This window comes from Dipodomys spectabilis, unplaced genomic scaffold (assembly GCF_019054845.1).
Source record: "Dipodomys spectabilis isolate Male_0828 unplaced genomic scaffold, ASM1905484v1 ptg000018l, whole genome shotgun sequence".
Lineage (NCBI taxonomy): Eukaryota > Metazoa > Chordata > Mammalia > Rodentia > Heteromyidae > Dipodomys > Dipodomys spectabilis.
In genome coordinates, this window is record NW_024870695.1 from 3,696,243 (window position 1) to 3,710,274 (window position 14,032).

The 14,032-nt window shown below is 46.9% G+C and overlaps 2 protein-coding genes and 1 long non-coding RNA gene across 6 annotated transcripts in view; 1 reads left to right on the forward strand and 2 right to left on the reverse strand.

Moving 5' to 3' along the window:
• LOC122103562 (multidrug and toxin extrusion protein 2-like) overlaps nucleotides 1-4,037 on the reverse strand; it is a 40,518-nt gene extending 36,481 nt beyond the window's left edge. Inside the window, exons 1-2 of the mRNA XM_042674167.1 lie at nucleotides 3,846-4,037; nucleotides 3,594-3,695 (exon numbers count right to left, since the gene is read on the reverse strand). Of these exons, the coding sequence (XP_042530101.1) occupies nucleotides 3,594-3,695; nucleotides 3,846-4,037 (294 nt within the window). The remainder of the gene's footprint in view (nucleotides 1-3,593; nucleotides 3,696-3,845) is intronic.
• Slc47a1 (solute carrier family 47 member 1) overlaps nucleotides 1-14,032 on the reverse strand; it is a 54,529-nt gene that overhangs the window by 6,777 nt on the left and 33,720 nt on the right. Inside the window, exons 15-18 of one of the 4 annotated variants that reach the window (XR_006146735.1) lie at nucleotides 12,023-12,117; nucleotides 11,418-11,496; nucleotides 7,601-7,885; nucleotides 7,467-7,489 (exon numbers count right to left, since the gene is read on the reverse strand). Coding sequence is in view for 3 of the 4 variants with exons in the window: in XM_042673841.1 (XP_042529775.1) it covers nucleotides 7,659-7,885; nucleotides 11,418-11,496; nucleotides 12,023-12,117 (401 nt within the window). In the remaining variant the exon portion in view is untranslated. Of the gene's footprint in view, nucleotides 1-6,950; nucleotides 7,886-11,417; nucleotides 11,497-12,022; nucleotides 12,118-14,032 lie in introns of those variants that run through there. The other 3 variants (XM_042673841.1, XM_042673842.1, XM_042673840.1) reach the window with 3 other exon arrangements.
• On the forward strand, nucleotides 6,260-6,839 carry LOC122103299. The gene is made up of 2 exons (XR_006146736.1): nucleotides 6,260-6,605; nucleotides 6,681-6,839. It is a non-coding gene; the product is annotated as an uncharacterized LOC122103299 (long non-coding RNA).

A 14,032-nucleotide genomic window follows, 5' to 3' on the forward strand; every position in this document is an offset into this window, starting at 1 on the left:
AAGCAGCCTGATTGGTACTGACCTCACTGGGTTCCCATGTCTCCACCCATGTCCCTCAGTCCAGCTCTACCAGCTAGTCCTGCGTTCTTCCACAGTGAATGCACTTGTGTGAACCACTTCAAAGTCTGTGTACAGAAAATTATCTTTTCCATTAAATAAGACAAACACTTATAAATCCTGCCATATTATATACAAATATAAAATCAAGATTTTATTTTTTCAGTGTTGATGATTAAACCCAGAGCTTTACCTATGTTAGGCAATAACCCAGCTCTGGCCCAGTGTAGAAATGCACACCTGCAATCCCAGCACTTGGGAGGCTAAAGCAAGAAGATCATGAGTTCAAGGCCACCCTGAACTACAGAGCAGCTTTGTCTCTCAAAAAAATTTTTTAATCAAAAAGTTCAAATGAATGTTATCTGGCTATGGTGTAAACAAGTCTATTATCTTCCCAAAAGTTAGTTACAGTTTAAGTCTAAAAAGCAAAGCAAAGTTTTACCACCCACTGACTAAGGACAACAGTAGAGCTCCCTAAAAGCTTATCTGGGGCTACTCCTGCCTGTGGAGCTCACCTTCCCACACACCATCCTCATGCCTTTCCACAATGATGGATTGTATTTCCTTTATTCCTGCCACTTTTAACAGCCCAAACCAGGAATCTTCCTGACTTCTTATCTTTGGGGGTTTGCAGGATAAACGGAAAGAGGGAAGAAATCTAAAATCTTTTTTTCCCTCCCTCCCTCCCTTCCTTCCTTTCCTCCCTCTTCCTCCTTCTCCCTCCCTCTCCCCAATCTCTTTTTCTTCCTTCCTTTCTTTTTTTGGGGGTATTGTGATTTGAACTGAGGGCCTTGTGATTGCTAGATAGATGCTGTACTACTGAGCCATGACCCCAGTCCCAAAACCTTAATTCAGTTTTTTTCCTCCCTCAAAATATGCTTGGAAATATTTCAAGAGCAGGAGTCTCCGTGATACAGAGCAGAAAAGCTGGCATGATTGGGGCAGAGGGGCAGAAGGAAAAGACAAGCAGCTGACAGTGAGCTGGCTGGGAGCTGTACAGGGACACCTGTACCATGTGTCTCTCTGAACTATTGGGTTGGGCCAGGAGCCAAGCCTGAAAAAAGTGAACTTGAGATTTTGGAGGAGAAAGAGAACCACAACAATAGATAAACATCAGCACAAAGTAGCCAGAGCCAAGACCCAGGAGCCACTGGGCCTGGGGACCTAGGCGGGGAGGCAGAGAGGGTGAGAGCCACCCAGGAAGTGGTGTGGGAAGATGAAGAAAGGGAGGGATTCTGGAATGTGGGAGATAAAGTGAGCAGAACTTGCTGACTGATTGACCCTCAGGATATAAAAACTAAAAAAGTGGACTGGGGATGTAGTTTAATGGTAGAATGCCAGAATGAGGCCTAGTTTATACCACACACACACACACACACACACACACACACACACACACACATCTAGGGAGTATAGGAAGTACTTTCAAACACTCTGGGTTGGATGAGTCCCTGCAGCTTTCAGATGGTCCACAGTACAGTCATCTGAGCCTGAAACCCAGATTATGGGCGATAATACTGAATTGGGAGACACCAGTAAATAGGAGATACAGAAAGTAGAGCTGGGCATGGTGACTCATGGCTGTAATCCTAACTACTCAAAGATTAAAATTAGAAGGACCTAAGTTTGAGGCCAGGCTGGGTATAAAAGTTCTTGAGATTCCCCATCTCAATCAATGAAAAGCTGAGTGTGATGACATTTGCCTGTCATCACAGTTATGTGAGAATCATGTAACTGACATGGTTACAACGCAAGACCCATGAATTCAAAGATTAGTGAGAGTAGAAAAGGCTAGAGGAGTGGTTCAAGTGATAGAGCACCTGTCTAGCACATTCAAGTCCCTGAATTCAAATCCCAGTACTGCCCCCAAACAACAACAACAACTACTACTACTACTTGAAAGAGGAAAGAAGGGAGAAAAGAGAGATGCAACTATCAGGGAGGCCAGTATGAAATACCACAGGAGGTTCCTAATACTGGGCCACAGGGTAAGGTCACAGCAACCCAGCAGGAAGATGTCACTGGCAACTGGTGGCCAGAGAAGGTTCAGTGAAAGGTGAGATACAGAACAGACTGTGATTGGAGAAAAGGAAAGGAGGCAGAATGTGGACTCTGAAAAAAAGAAACAGCAGAGGGAAGCGAGACAGGGGGATGGGTGGGGAGGAGATAGTGGACAGGGATAATTTTCCTGGAAGACACTTGGGAGGTTTATCATAATAGACTGGAAGCACATAAAGGGGAAGGGGTTGAAGGAGGAAGGAGGGTCCCAGAGCATAGTGGAAGGTAGGGGCATAGGTAACAAAAGCTCTGAGAGGGGAAGGGGAGCTTAAGCTGTCTGTTTGGCCTAGGGTGCCAAGCAGGGAGTCAAGTGGAACACAGGTGGGAGAGAAGATGAAGGGGTCCTGGCAAGAACAACTCCAGGAGGTCAACTGTTAAGATGGCTGAAAGATTGAGAAGCTGACAGGAAAGGAAACGTTTCTGCTGGGAGTCTGCATGAAAAGTTGGAATGGACGGATGAGGAAAGGGAAGTGGACTCTGAGGGAGATGGAAGGAGGTTTGATAGCAGAGCCTGGGAGAGGAAAGGAAGACACCCAGGCTGAGGCCAATGATTGGCCAGGAGATGTGACCAACAAGGAAGAAGATGTAACTGTGCCAGGCACCTTGAGGAGCTGCCCAGAAATGAGCCCTGGGAAGCAGTGCCAGGAAAATAGCCAGCCTTGATCTGGCCTCTGATTGTCTCCTGTTAATTATGCTCATTCACATCCCACAGGAACTAGAATACAGCATGGGCAAGGGCTCTGAGGCCTGATGTCAAGCGGGGACATCTACTCCTGGACACTGGGACAGCCCTTCTTGACTTGCTAGAAGCCCAATCTAAACTTTCTAAAGGAAGTAGAAATGTCCCCAGTCCCCTAATTAGTACAGTAATAGGTCCATATATAAAATGTGATTCCACACAGCCTGAGGCCTCCTCTACTAATGAGAAGACTAATGAGAAACTTTCATGGCCTTCTGTGATCTTACTGGTATCCCTACCTCCTGGGGGCGGGGGAAGGGCAGAAAAGACATTTTCTAAGACTGGAGGGAGAGACCTGCCATCATCAGCAGGAGGAGCCTTTTTTTTTTTTTTTTCCATTTTGTTTGGAAGCCTGGATTAAACACAAGACACACAAGCTGTCCACTGCATCATTAACAAGGAGAGACTTCACAGGTGTAATTCTCATCCGCACTAGGAAAGAGACACCTTTTACAAGGTGAAATAGTGTGGCCTTAATGAGTGTGTAACTCCGTTAATGGCTTTGTTGGTTTCCTTTCATAATAGGGGGGGAAATGGAGTTCTTCTGGTTTTCGTAGAGATGCACAAGACCTGGTGCCTCTGGAAGGAGAGGTCTGCTCGCGTGCTGTGGGGACGTAGGGGCCTGGATCTCCTTGCAAATGCTTGCCTGGCAGGCATGAGGGCCCCCCTGGCTTCACCGCCAACATCAGAACTGAGTTCTGGAAAGTTCTGAGGCTCTGTCCCGGGCTCAGACACCTACCGATACAGCCAGAGTCACGGCGTCCAGCTCCACCTTGCCCAGGTGTCCGCAGAATATCGAGCTGACGATGCTGATGAGAAAGAGCATCAGCTGGGCCAGGAACTACGGAAGGGCCAGAAAGGAAAGCGGGGTCACCCTTCCCGTCCCCCCCCACTCCCGCCCATCATCACCAAGACCGCGACGGGAAGGGGTGCTCCGGGCTGGGCGTGGGGGAGAAACCGCCCCCCCACCCCCTCCGGCCGCCCAGCTCACCACGGGGCCCGCGAGCGCCGTCAGCTCCGCCGCCTCCCGCAGCACTTCGGGGGACAGCGCGCCCCGCAAGCCCCGCAAGCCGCCGGGCCACCGGGGGATATCAGGCCGCCGCTCGGGGCTCAGGGTGACGGTGGCCAAGTCCAGCCTGTCGGGGGCGCCCTCCAAGGGCTCGACGACCGCGGGGGGCTCCATGCCGGCGTCCGGAGAGATCCAAGCCAGCCCGTGGGGCGCCCTGAGGGAGGTGGAGACCGAGACGACCCCGCCCCGCCGGCCAATGCCCCTCAGCGGGGGCGCGGGTACCTCAGCGACCTGGCCACGCCCCGGCCACGCCCCCGGCCACGCCCCCGCGCGAGCCCCCTGTCCAACCACCAATGCCCGCAGAACCCCGGGGAGGGTCGGGCCTGGGGAAGCCCCCCTCCCACTCCTACACACACACACACACACACACACACACACACACACACACACACACACACACACACACACACACACACCCATGGGGAAGCCCCCCTCCCACTCCTACACACACACACACACACACACCATGGGGAAGCCCCCCCACTCCTACACACACACACACACACACACACACACACACACCCATGGGGAAGCCCCCCTCCCACTCCTACACACACACACACACACACACCATGGGGAAGCCCCCCACTCCTACACACACACACACACACACACACACACACACACACACCCATGGGGAAGCCCCCCTCCCACTCCACACACACACACACACACCATGGGGAAGCCCCCCCACTCCTACACACACACACCCATGGGGAAGCCCCCCTCCCACTCCTACACACACACACACACACAAACACACACACCCATGGGGAAGCCCCCTCCCACTCCTACACACACACACACACACACACACACACCCATGGGGAAGCCCCCCTCCCACTCCTACACACACACACACACACACACCATGGGGAAGCCCCCCACTCCTACACACACACACACACACACACACACCCATGGGGAAGCCCCCCTCCCACTCCTACACACACACACACACACACACACCCATGGGGAAGCCCCCTCCCACTCCTACACACACACACACACACACACCATGGGGAAGCCCCCCACTCCTACACACACACACACACACACACACCCATGGGGAAGCCCCCCTCCCACTCCTACACACACACACACACACACACCATGGGGAAGCCCCCCCACTCCTACACACACACACCCATGGGGAAGCCCCCCTCCCACTCCTACACACACACACACACACACACACACACCCATGGGGAAGCCCCCTCCCACTCCTACACACACACACACACACACACCCATGGGGAAGCCCTCCTCCCACTCCTACACACACACACCCATGGGGAAGCCCCCCCTCCCACTCCTACACACACACACCCATGGGGAAGCCCCCCCTCCCACTCCTACACACACACACACACACACACACACACCCATGGGGAAGCCCCCCTCCCACTCCTACACACACACACACCATGGGGAAGCCCCCCTCCCACTCCTACACACACACACACCATGGGGAAGCCCCCCCTCCCACTCCTACACACACACACACACACACACACACACACACACACCCATCTCCATCCCCGAGGCAGGGGCGCTTAGGGGTCAAGAATGGAGGATGAGGAGGTCTTCTTTATCCAGACTAAAAAGCAAAAATGTCATTTGTCACCCTCCACGCCCTCAGAGCACCTTTGGATGGACGTGGATGAGGATACCCCCAACCTCTGCTCCTTGCAGGACAAGGTCATCTTTGGAACCTCTGGGTTCCTTGTCCTTGCATCTGCGCTTGTTTTAGGCTGGATGGAGGAACTCTGTATCTCTGGGACCAGGCAGAAAGTGTGAGACACCCCCTAAAAGACTAGGGGTGTCCTGTGGAGAGGGGTCTGAGGCACCCTGAAGAACTGGGAAAGGGGGGTTCTCTGGGATGCCTCAGTCTCCGCAGGCCCCCTCCAGAAGGGCATAATCTTACTGTGGGTCCTTGGAAAATGATACGAATTTATACATCCAAGAAGAATGACTCCCGAGGGCAGAGATGTCTTATGGTGGTCCCCACCAAAAATCGGTGCTCGGAAGGCTGGGGACACACTCTGCATACAGGGGAGCAAGAAGGGAGGCCTGGGGTTCCAATAAAAATTCAGCAGTTGGGTGGGGTTTTTTTGTTTGTTTTTTGTTTTGGGTCTGGTCGTGGCGCCTCTGAACTCTGGGCCTGGGTGCTGTCCCTCAGCTCTTCAGCTCAAGGCTAGCGCTCTACCACTTGAGCCACAGCGCCACTTCCAGCTTTTTTCTTTCTGCTTATGTGGTGCTGAGGAATCGAACCCAGGGCCTCAGGCATGCAAGGCAAGCACTCTACCACTGAGCCACCTTCCCAGCCCGTTCTAGCACCCAGGGTACGTGGTTTAGATCAAGATTTGCTCTGTGAACTTAACCCTACTAAGGGCTGAAAGAAACAGGGTAACTAGTTAATAATCTAAAGACTTTATTAAAGCTTTGTCCTCTGGACACAGCCAGGAACCAGCACTCTTGTTTGTATCTTCCCAGCTCTCCAACTATGCACCCGTAGTGTCTGAGGTCTGGCCTTTCCAGGTAAAGATGACAAGTGCCATTGGTCAATTGAATAAAATGTAGGACACAGGAAACTTATATTGAAAAATGTATTTTAAGTAATTCATACAGGAGGCATTCTGAAGCATTTTATATATGCGTTTGTGTCTTAGAAAACAGTAGGTAGAAGAAACAGGGAAGCATACAGGAGGAATTCTGAAGCATTTTATGTATGGTCTGTGTCTTAGAAAACAGTAGGTAGAAGAAACAGGGAAGCATAGATTCCTAGGTAAGTATTCAGGGGTCCCTGATCCAGACAGGGATTCTTACTCGAACCTCATTCGTCTTGGTCTAAGATACAATATTCACCTTAGGTCCTTCATTAGAAATATACATCTTTGCCAGGAACCCATGGCTCCTGCATGTACTCCTAGCTACTCAGGAGGCTGAGATCTGAGAATTAAAGTTGGAAGCCAACCTGGGCAGGAAAGTCTGTGAGACTCTTATTTCCAATTAACTGCCAAAAAGCCAGAAGTGGAGGTGTGGCTCAAGTGGTAGTGTGTGTGTGTGTGTGTGTGTGTGTGTGTGTGTCTGTGTGTGTGTGTATGTGTGTATGCCTTTGAATTCTCAATTCTAAAAACCTATAGGCACAGCTAAATTATGTACATACCTTAAAACTGCCACTTCTGGGCCTGTGCCTTAAGGAGGCGCCAATTTCCATCAGTTCAACTTTACACTGAATTCAGTAGAAGCTACTTTGAAATCTGAATTTAGAGCTTTTCCCCAAACCAGTGCTATGTAATACCATCCTCTCTTGAAAGAAAAGACAGCCACAGTAAGTGGCAGCTTTCTGTCAGCCCTGCAAGTCATGAAAGTAAGCAATGTTCTACAGTGTGTTGTTACAAACTTTGATGTTTTGTAGATAGATGTATATGTTAAAAGCATTATGGACTTAAGGTTTCTCTTTCCTTTTTCCTCCTTTCTTCCTTCTTTTCTTTCTTCTTTTCTATTTCTCGTGTGTGTGTGTGTGTGTGTGTGTGTGTGTGTGTGTGTATGTATGTGTGTGTGTGTGTGTTCATGCTAGGAATTAAACCTAGCGCATGCTAAGCTCTACCATTGAGCTGCACCCCTAGTCCTGACTTATTTTCAAGTTACAATGGGCTTGTCCAAAAGTAATTACATCCTAAGTCTGGAAGCACCTGTGTCATGTGACCTGATTCTCTTTCTCCTGCCATATCACTGGATTCTTACATATACTCTTACTAAAATCCCTGCCACCAAGACTAAAACAACCCCCAAGAGCACAAGCCCTCGACGGAACACCAACTGTTTTCCAGACAATGTATTGCTGTCTGCTGGATGCTCAGGCAAAGGTTGCTGTTGGTGCATCCGTGGGTTCAATTGAGCCTCGTCCCTTTTTTCAATATCTCTCATTACAATTTCTTCATGGTTTTCAGTACCCTCTGTAGAGAATAAAGGATTTTAGTTAGCATGTTGAAAGGAAAATTTTGTTTCTAACTGTATGAAAGAGGATAGAGATTGTGTGCTACTTGTTAGGAGAAAGATATTTTAGGAAGCAGTTGCTACAGTGGTTAAATGAATCAAATTGGGAGACAAGAACTTATAGGCACAACCTCCTATACTTGTTGTGAGGGAGGTAATTGTTTTACCTTTAACTGTTAACATTTCTTAAGCTGAGTGAGGGTAGCTCATGCCTGTAATCCTAGCTACTCAGGAGGCTGAGATCTGAGGATTGTGGTTTGAAGCCAGCCTGGGCAGGAAAGTCAGTGAGACTCTTATTTCTAATAAACTGCTCAAAAAAGCCAGAAGTCAAGCCAGACACCCGTGGCTCACACCTGTAATCTTCAGGAGGCTGAGATCTAAGGTCAGCCCAGGTAGAAAAGTCCCTGTGAGACTCTTATCTCCAATTAACCACCAGAAAACTGGAAGTGACGCTGTGGTTCCAGTGGTAGATCGCTTGCCTTGGGCTGAAGAGCTTAGGGATAGTGCCCAAGCCCAAAGTTCAAGCCCCACAACTGAAAAAAAAAAAAAAAAAAAGCCAGAAGTGGCACTGTGGTTCAAGTAGTAGAGTGTTAGCCTTGAGCATATAGAGGCTCAGAGACAGAGCCAAGGCTCTGAGTTCAAGCTCCAGGACAGGAAAAATTTTTTTTTTCTTCAAAGTATTTTTTGTTTATTTATGTGTTTTAGGTGCGGCTCTCCCGAGAAAACACGAAAGAACCAGCCAAAATCACTAAATTAAGCTGAATCCCATTATTGAAGCGAATCTAAAGTGAGCTCTGCTCATTACAATTTCATTCTAATTGTATATTCTCCACCCTAGAGGCTGGTCTAGTTAACATTTTTATTTATTTATTTTTTTTTGGGGGGGGGGGTCTGGTCATGGGGCCTGAACTCTGGGCCTGGGCGCTGTCCCTCAGCTCTTCAGCTCAAGGCTAGCACTCTACCACTTGAGCCACAGCGCCACTTCTGGCTTTTTTCTTTTAGCTTATGTGGTGCTGAGGAATCGAACCCAGGGCCTCTGGCATGCAAGGCATGCACTCTACCACTGAGCCACCTTCCCAGCCCCTAGTTAACATTTTTAATATGCAAGGCACACTCTCCAACTGAGCATGCTTAGGAGTGTTCCTAAGCATATGATGAGGTATGTTTCCCCCACAAAACCATTCCCAGTACACTCCTGGGAATGACCAATTCACTCTTATTTCCCTGATATGTTTGTGGGCTTTGTGCTCACAAAGAACAAAACCCATTACATTTGGTTACATTACATTGCATTCCTCTCTATTCACCGCTGTCAACCTGGGGCTCTAGGGAGCTCCTTTGTTTAAGAGTTTCTAGGGGCCAACACCCGTATAATAAACATTCCATTTGGTATATCGGGCAAGTGGCCAAACCTGATCCTAAGCCAGGAATTTCAGACAGCATGAATAAAAACTAAGGAAAAGCAGAATTGACCACTGCCAGAAATTTAGCCATCTAAGAAGTCCAAAGAGCTTATTACAGTGGGGCCAAAATGCGGCTATAGGACACTAGAATAAGCCACCCAAATATACTCTTCTTTGGTATATTTCAAAATGGTTATTTTGAGAAACTGCAGATAGTAGCTTTGAAAAGCTATCTGTAAGGCATTCGCAACTATGAAGAAAATCGCCATCAGTAAAAACATCTGTCTTGAGAAAATGGCTGTTCCAGACAACTTTTATTATTATAGAGACATTATCTGAATAACAAGACCACAGGCCACTTTTATTCACTATAGATTTCTTTCCCTCATACTTCTTCCATAACTTGGGTAGCCACCATCTCTCAGAAGTTTCACATCCTGTTTCTTTTCTGTAGTTCAGAGTACTATATATGTAAGCTTCAGTCATCAGACCCTTCTTCAGACCTCCTGTTTCCTAGGACTTTTCTGTTTATGGTTGTAATTAAATATTGCTTTCTCCTGCTAATCTGTCATGTCAGTTTAATTCACAGCCCAGCCACAGAAAGTAAGAGGTCCTTTGGAACAACAAACTAATGTGACTAACTGCTCAAGGAACTGGGTAGGTAGAGGGAATACTAAATTGGCAGGAACCGCCCCCCTACCCCCACCCCATAACCAAATTTCCTCAGAAGCAATGGTCCAAAGAAGCTTCTTGAAGAAGCAAGTGATGTCTAAGGACCACCAGGGACCCATTAACACAAACATGCAAATGTCACTTTCTGAGATGTTCCACACACAGCTGTGCCATGTTATCACACGTTTCTTTGGCAGAAGCCATGTCTGTTTGAGGCAATGGATGTGCTAGTCTCCCCAATCTGATCATTACACATTTGTATACCTGTATTAACATACCATATTGTACTGCAGATATGCACAAGTATTCTGTGTCAAGTATAAATTTGAAGCCAGGAGCCAGTAATTCACACTTGTAATTCTAGCTACTCAATCTTGATCTTGATTCAAATACAGCCTGGGCAGATAAATTAGAGACTCTTATATCCAAACTAACCAGCAAAAGGATAGAAGTGAGGGTGTGGCTTAAATTAGTAGAGCACTAGCTTTGAACAAAAGAGCTCAGAGAGAGTACCCAGGCCCAATACACACACAAATACATATATATGTGTTTATAAATATATTAAAACCCCTTCTATAAAATATATATAATTTATAAATTTATATAATATGTATCATATAAAATACAAATTTCTATAAATGTATATAATATAAGGTAATATATTATTATATAGGTTATATAAATCTATAAATTATAATATATGTCTATAAATGTATATATAGGATATGAATTTTATAGATTTCTATAAATTATGTTAAGTTATTTTTATTTTTAAATTTAATAACATGCATGTAAATTTAATAATTTTAGTTTTCTGTTGGTGGTGGTGGTGTTCATGGGGCTTGAACTCAGGGCCTGGGCACTGTCCCTGATCTCTTTTGCTTAAGGCTAGTGCTCTACCACTTTAGCATCACTTCCAGTTTCTTTTCCTGGTGGTTAATCAGAGTCTCACAGATCTTCTTGCTGGGGTTGGCTATTAACTGCAGTTCTCAGATCTCAGCCTCTTGAGTAGCTAGGATTATAGGTGTCAACCACTAATGCTCAGCTTAGAAATTATTTTATAAGTTCTTTTATATTTTAAAATTTAAGCTGAGTAACAGTGGCTCGGATCTGTAATCCTAGCTACTCAGGAGACTGAGATCTGAGGATCATGGTTCAAAGCCATCCTGGGCAAAAACTCGGTGAGACTCTAATCTCCAATAAACTACTCAAAAATCAGTATGTTTATGGAATTGAAGCAAAGGAACTTTAAGTCAAATTACTTCAAAATAAGTGTGACTTGACTTTCTCTTTTGTTTCTAAACTTCAGTGCCTTCATCAATGGGCGCTCACTGCAGCCAATCTACTTGTGTCCCACATATGACCCCTTGGTCCTTCCTCTCTGGCCTTTGCCAGAGCTGAGATTATTATAACCTACCTGAATGAACTGGATCATGAGAGACAGCAGAATTCCCATTCAGAGCCACATTTACCTTCAAATTGGCATGTACCTGAGCCTAAAAAGTAAAAACACAAAGCAAGTGCACAAGGCATTAGACCATGTTGCTGAGACATTTCACTTGACTGTAATGGAAACTTCTCTAAATCAGTAGGATCCTCTGAAAAAGACTGAAATGGCCCTTTGCTACCTCCTATTTCCAGACCTCGTGTTGATCTTGAAAAGGCAATGAGAAAGGAGTGAACAAGTATCTTAGAGAAATATTTGGAGATCATCAAAGCCAATATTAGGATAAACTTGGGAGACTTTCTTTCCCGGTCCAATTCTCATCCTGAAATTGGCTTTTTAGGCAGAAAGGCAAGAATTGGCTAGCATAGGGTGGGAAGAACCAGCTATATTTTCTATTCACTGAATAAACAAAGGAAAAATGATTCAGGACAGGATCACATCTGAAAATCCAGTTAAAACCAAACCAAACCAAAAAGCATAATGATAATATAAGAGGAATGAACCCGCCAATATGGAAGAACGTCTCACGTTGGATCCTGTTTATTTTCTAGGTAAGGAACAGCAAACACAATTACCTGTTGGCAAGCCTGTTTCCAATTGAGGTGAGAAATGAAGGCTAGAAAACACACAGCCTGCAAAACAGTGCAGATGATGATCCCCAACCACAGACCTGGACAAGGAAACGGGAGATGGGTTAATTCTGGAAATTGGCTGCCCTGCAGAGGACATGGCTCCACTTCACTTCTGTGGGCTGGGTCTGAGAATCTGCGTTTCAGGCAGAGGTGGAACCCACAGTGGGCCAGACACCTCTAATCTGCTCTCTTCCAGAATGTTCTAGAAGGTCCAGTATTCCTTGCAGCCACCTCCTGTGAGAACAAAGGTCTGGGAGGCTATTTTTGGCCTTGGTGATTTTAATACTTGGGTACTGAGAAAAATGGCAGCTACAAGGTAAAATTTCACAGGATGAACTACTTCCACCCTATATGACTCAAAAGAAATGATGTGAGTTCTCAAGATGGCGACGGGGCAGTAGGGAAACGCCACAGCTCTCTCCAACCAAAAAGAGAGTTCGAGTTCCAACCTTTAATCTCCCCAAGAGACCGACAACAACAAAAAGACGAACACTCAGAGAAAAACCAGAGGTGGAAAATAACAAAAAAAGAAAGAGAGGAAAAGAAGAATTTCAGAACAGAGAAGAGCGAAGACCCCTCCCCCAACCTTTACTGGCCGCGCGGCAGTGCGCCAAGCCGCCGGCCAGCCGGCCCGGCAGGGGCTGCCGGAGCCACAGAGACACAGGGGGCTGCTTGCAGATCACCAGGTACCGGATTGCAGAACAGCGGATCGCCAGGAACAGAGAAACCTACCAGCCGGGAGTCTCCAGGAGGATCCCACCCCACCCATCACTCTCCACCGGAGCGGAGAGGCTCCATCCCGCCAAAGCCGCCCGGCACCAGCAGCGCCACAAAGGGACCTGTCGCGATCGCAACGACCCGGCGGGGGGCCGCCCAACCCAGCCCGCAACCACCCCAACTGAACTCGGACTGCAACAACAACTGACGGACTGCAACAACAACTGACGACCTACAGGAGAATCAGCAACCAAGCAAAGACAGACACACCAAAACAAGATTGAAGAGCAGTCTCCTGAACCCCCATGCGAAAATCACAGAGAAAAATCACAAGGTTTACCACTACCCAGGACAGCAAGCTCACCTCAAAAGCCAGCAGCCACGCAGGGGAGAGCCCCAGTGGGAGCAAAGCAGGATTGGAAGACAAAAACTACATCCAAGGGTTGCTGGAGGCAATGACTCAAGAAATAAAGCGAGAAATGGATCAGAAATTGAAAGAGCACAAGGATGAACTATCAAAAGATATACAGGATATCAAACAAAAATTGGATGCAAAAATAGAAGCTGCACAAACCTCAGTAAGAAGTGAGATAAACGCCAAATTAGAGGTAATGCATACTGATATCACCTCATTGAGAGGTGAGATCAGTACTCTGAGAACCAACATTGAATCCATAAAGGGATCCATTTCCATCATGCAAACCACAATAGAAGCCACGGTCAACAGAGTGAATGAAATGGAAGGTAGAGTGTCAGATACAGAAGACAGAATACACCAACTGGACCAAAAAGTGACAGATATGGAAAAATCACTCAAATTAAACCAAAGGGAAATTCAAGAGCAAGCAGATAATGCTAAAAAATTTAACCTTCGCATAATCGGAGTGGACGAAGGTGAGGAATTCCAGAGCAAGGGAATGCAACACCTATTTAACAAGATAGTCAATGAAAATTTTCCCCACCTCAAAAACGACCATCTTAACTACATCACAAAAGCTTATCGAACACCCAACAAGCAAGATCCCAGGAGAAACACTTCTAGGCACATAATAGTAACAATGATGGATCTGAATAATAAGGAAACAATCCTGCATGCAGCAAAAATGAAGAAGGAGCTATACTACAACGGGAAAAAAATTAGAATCACTGCAGATCTCTCCACACAAACAATGAATGCAAGAAAAGCCTGGGAAAGCACCATACGAGCCCTGAGAGCCAATAACTGCCAACCCAGAC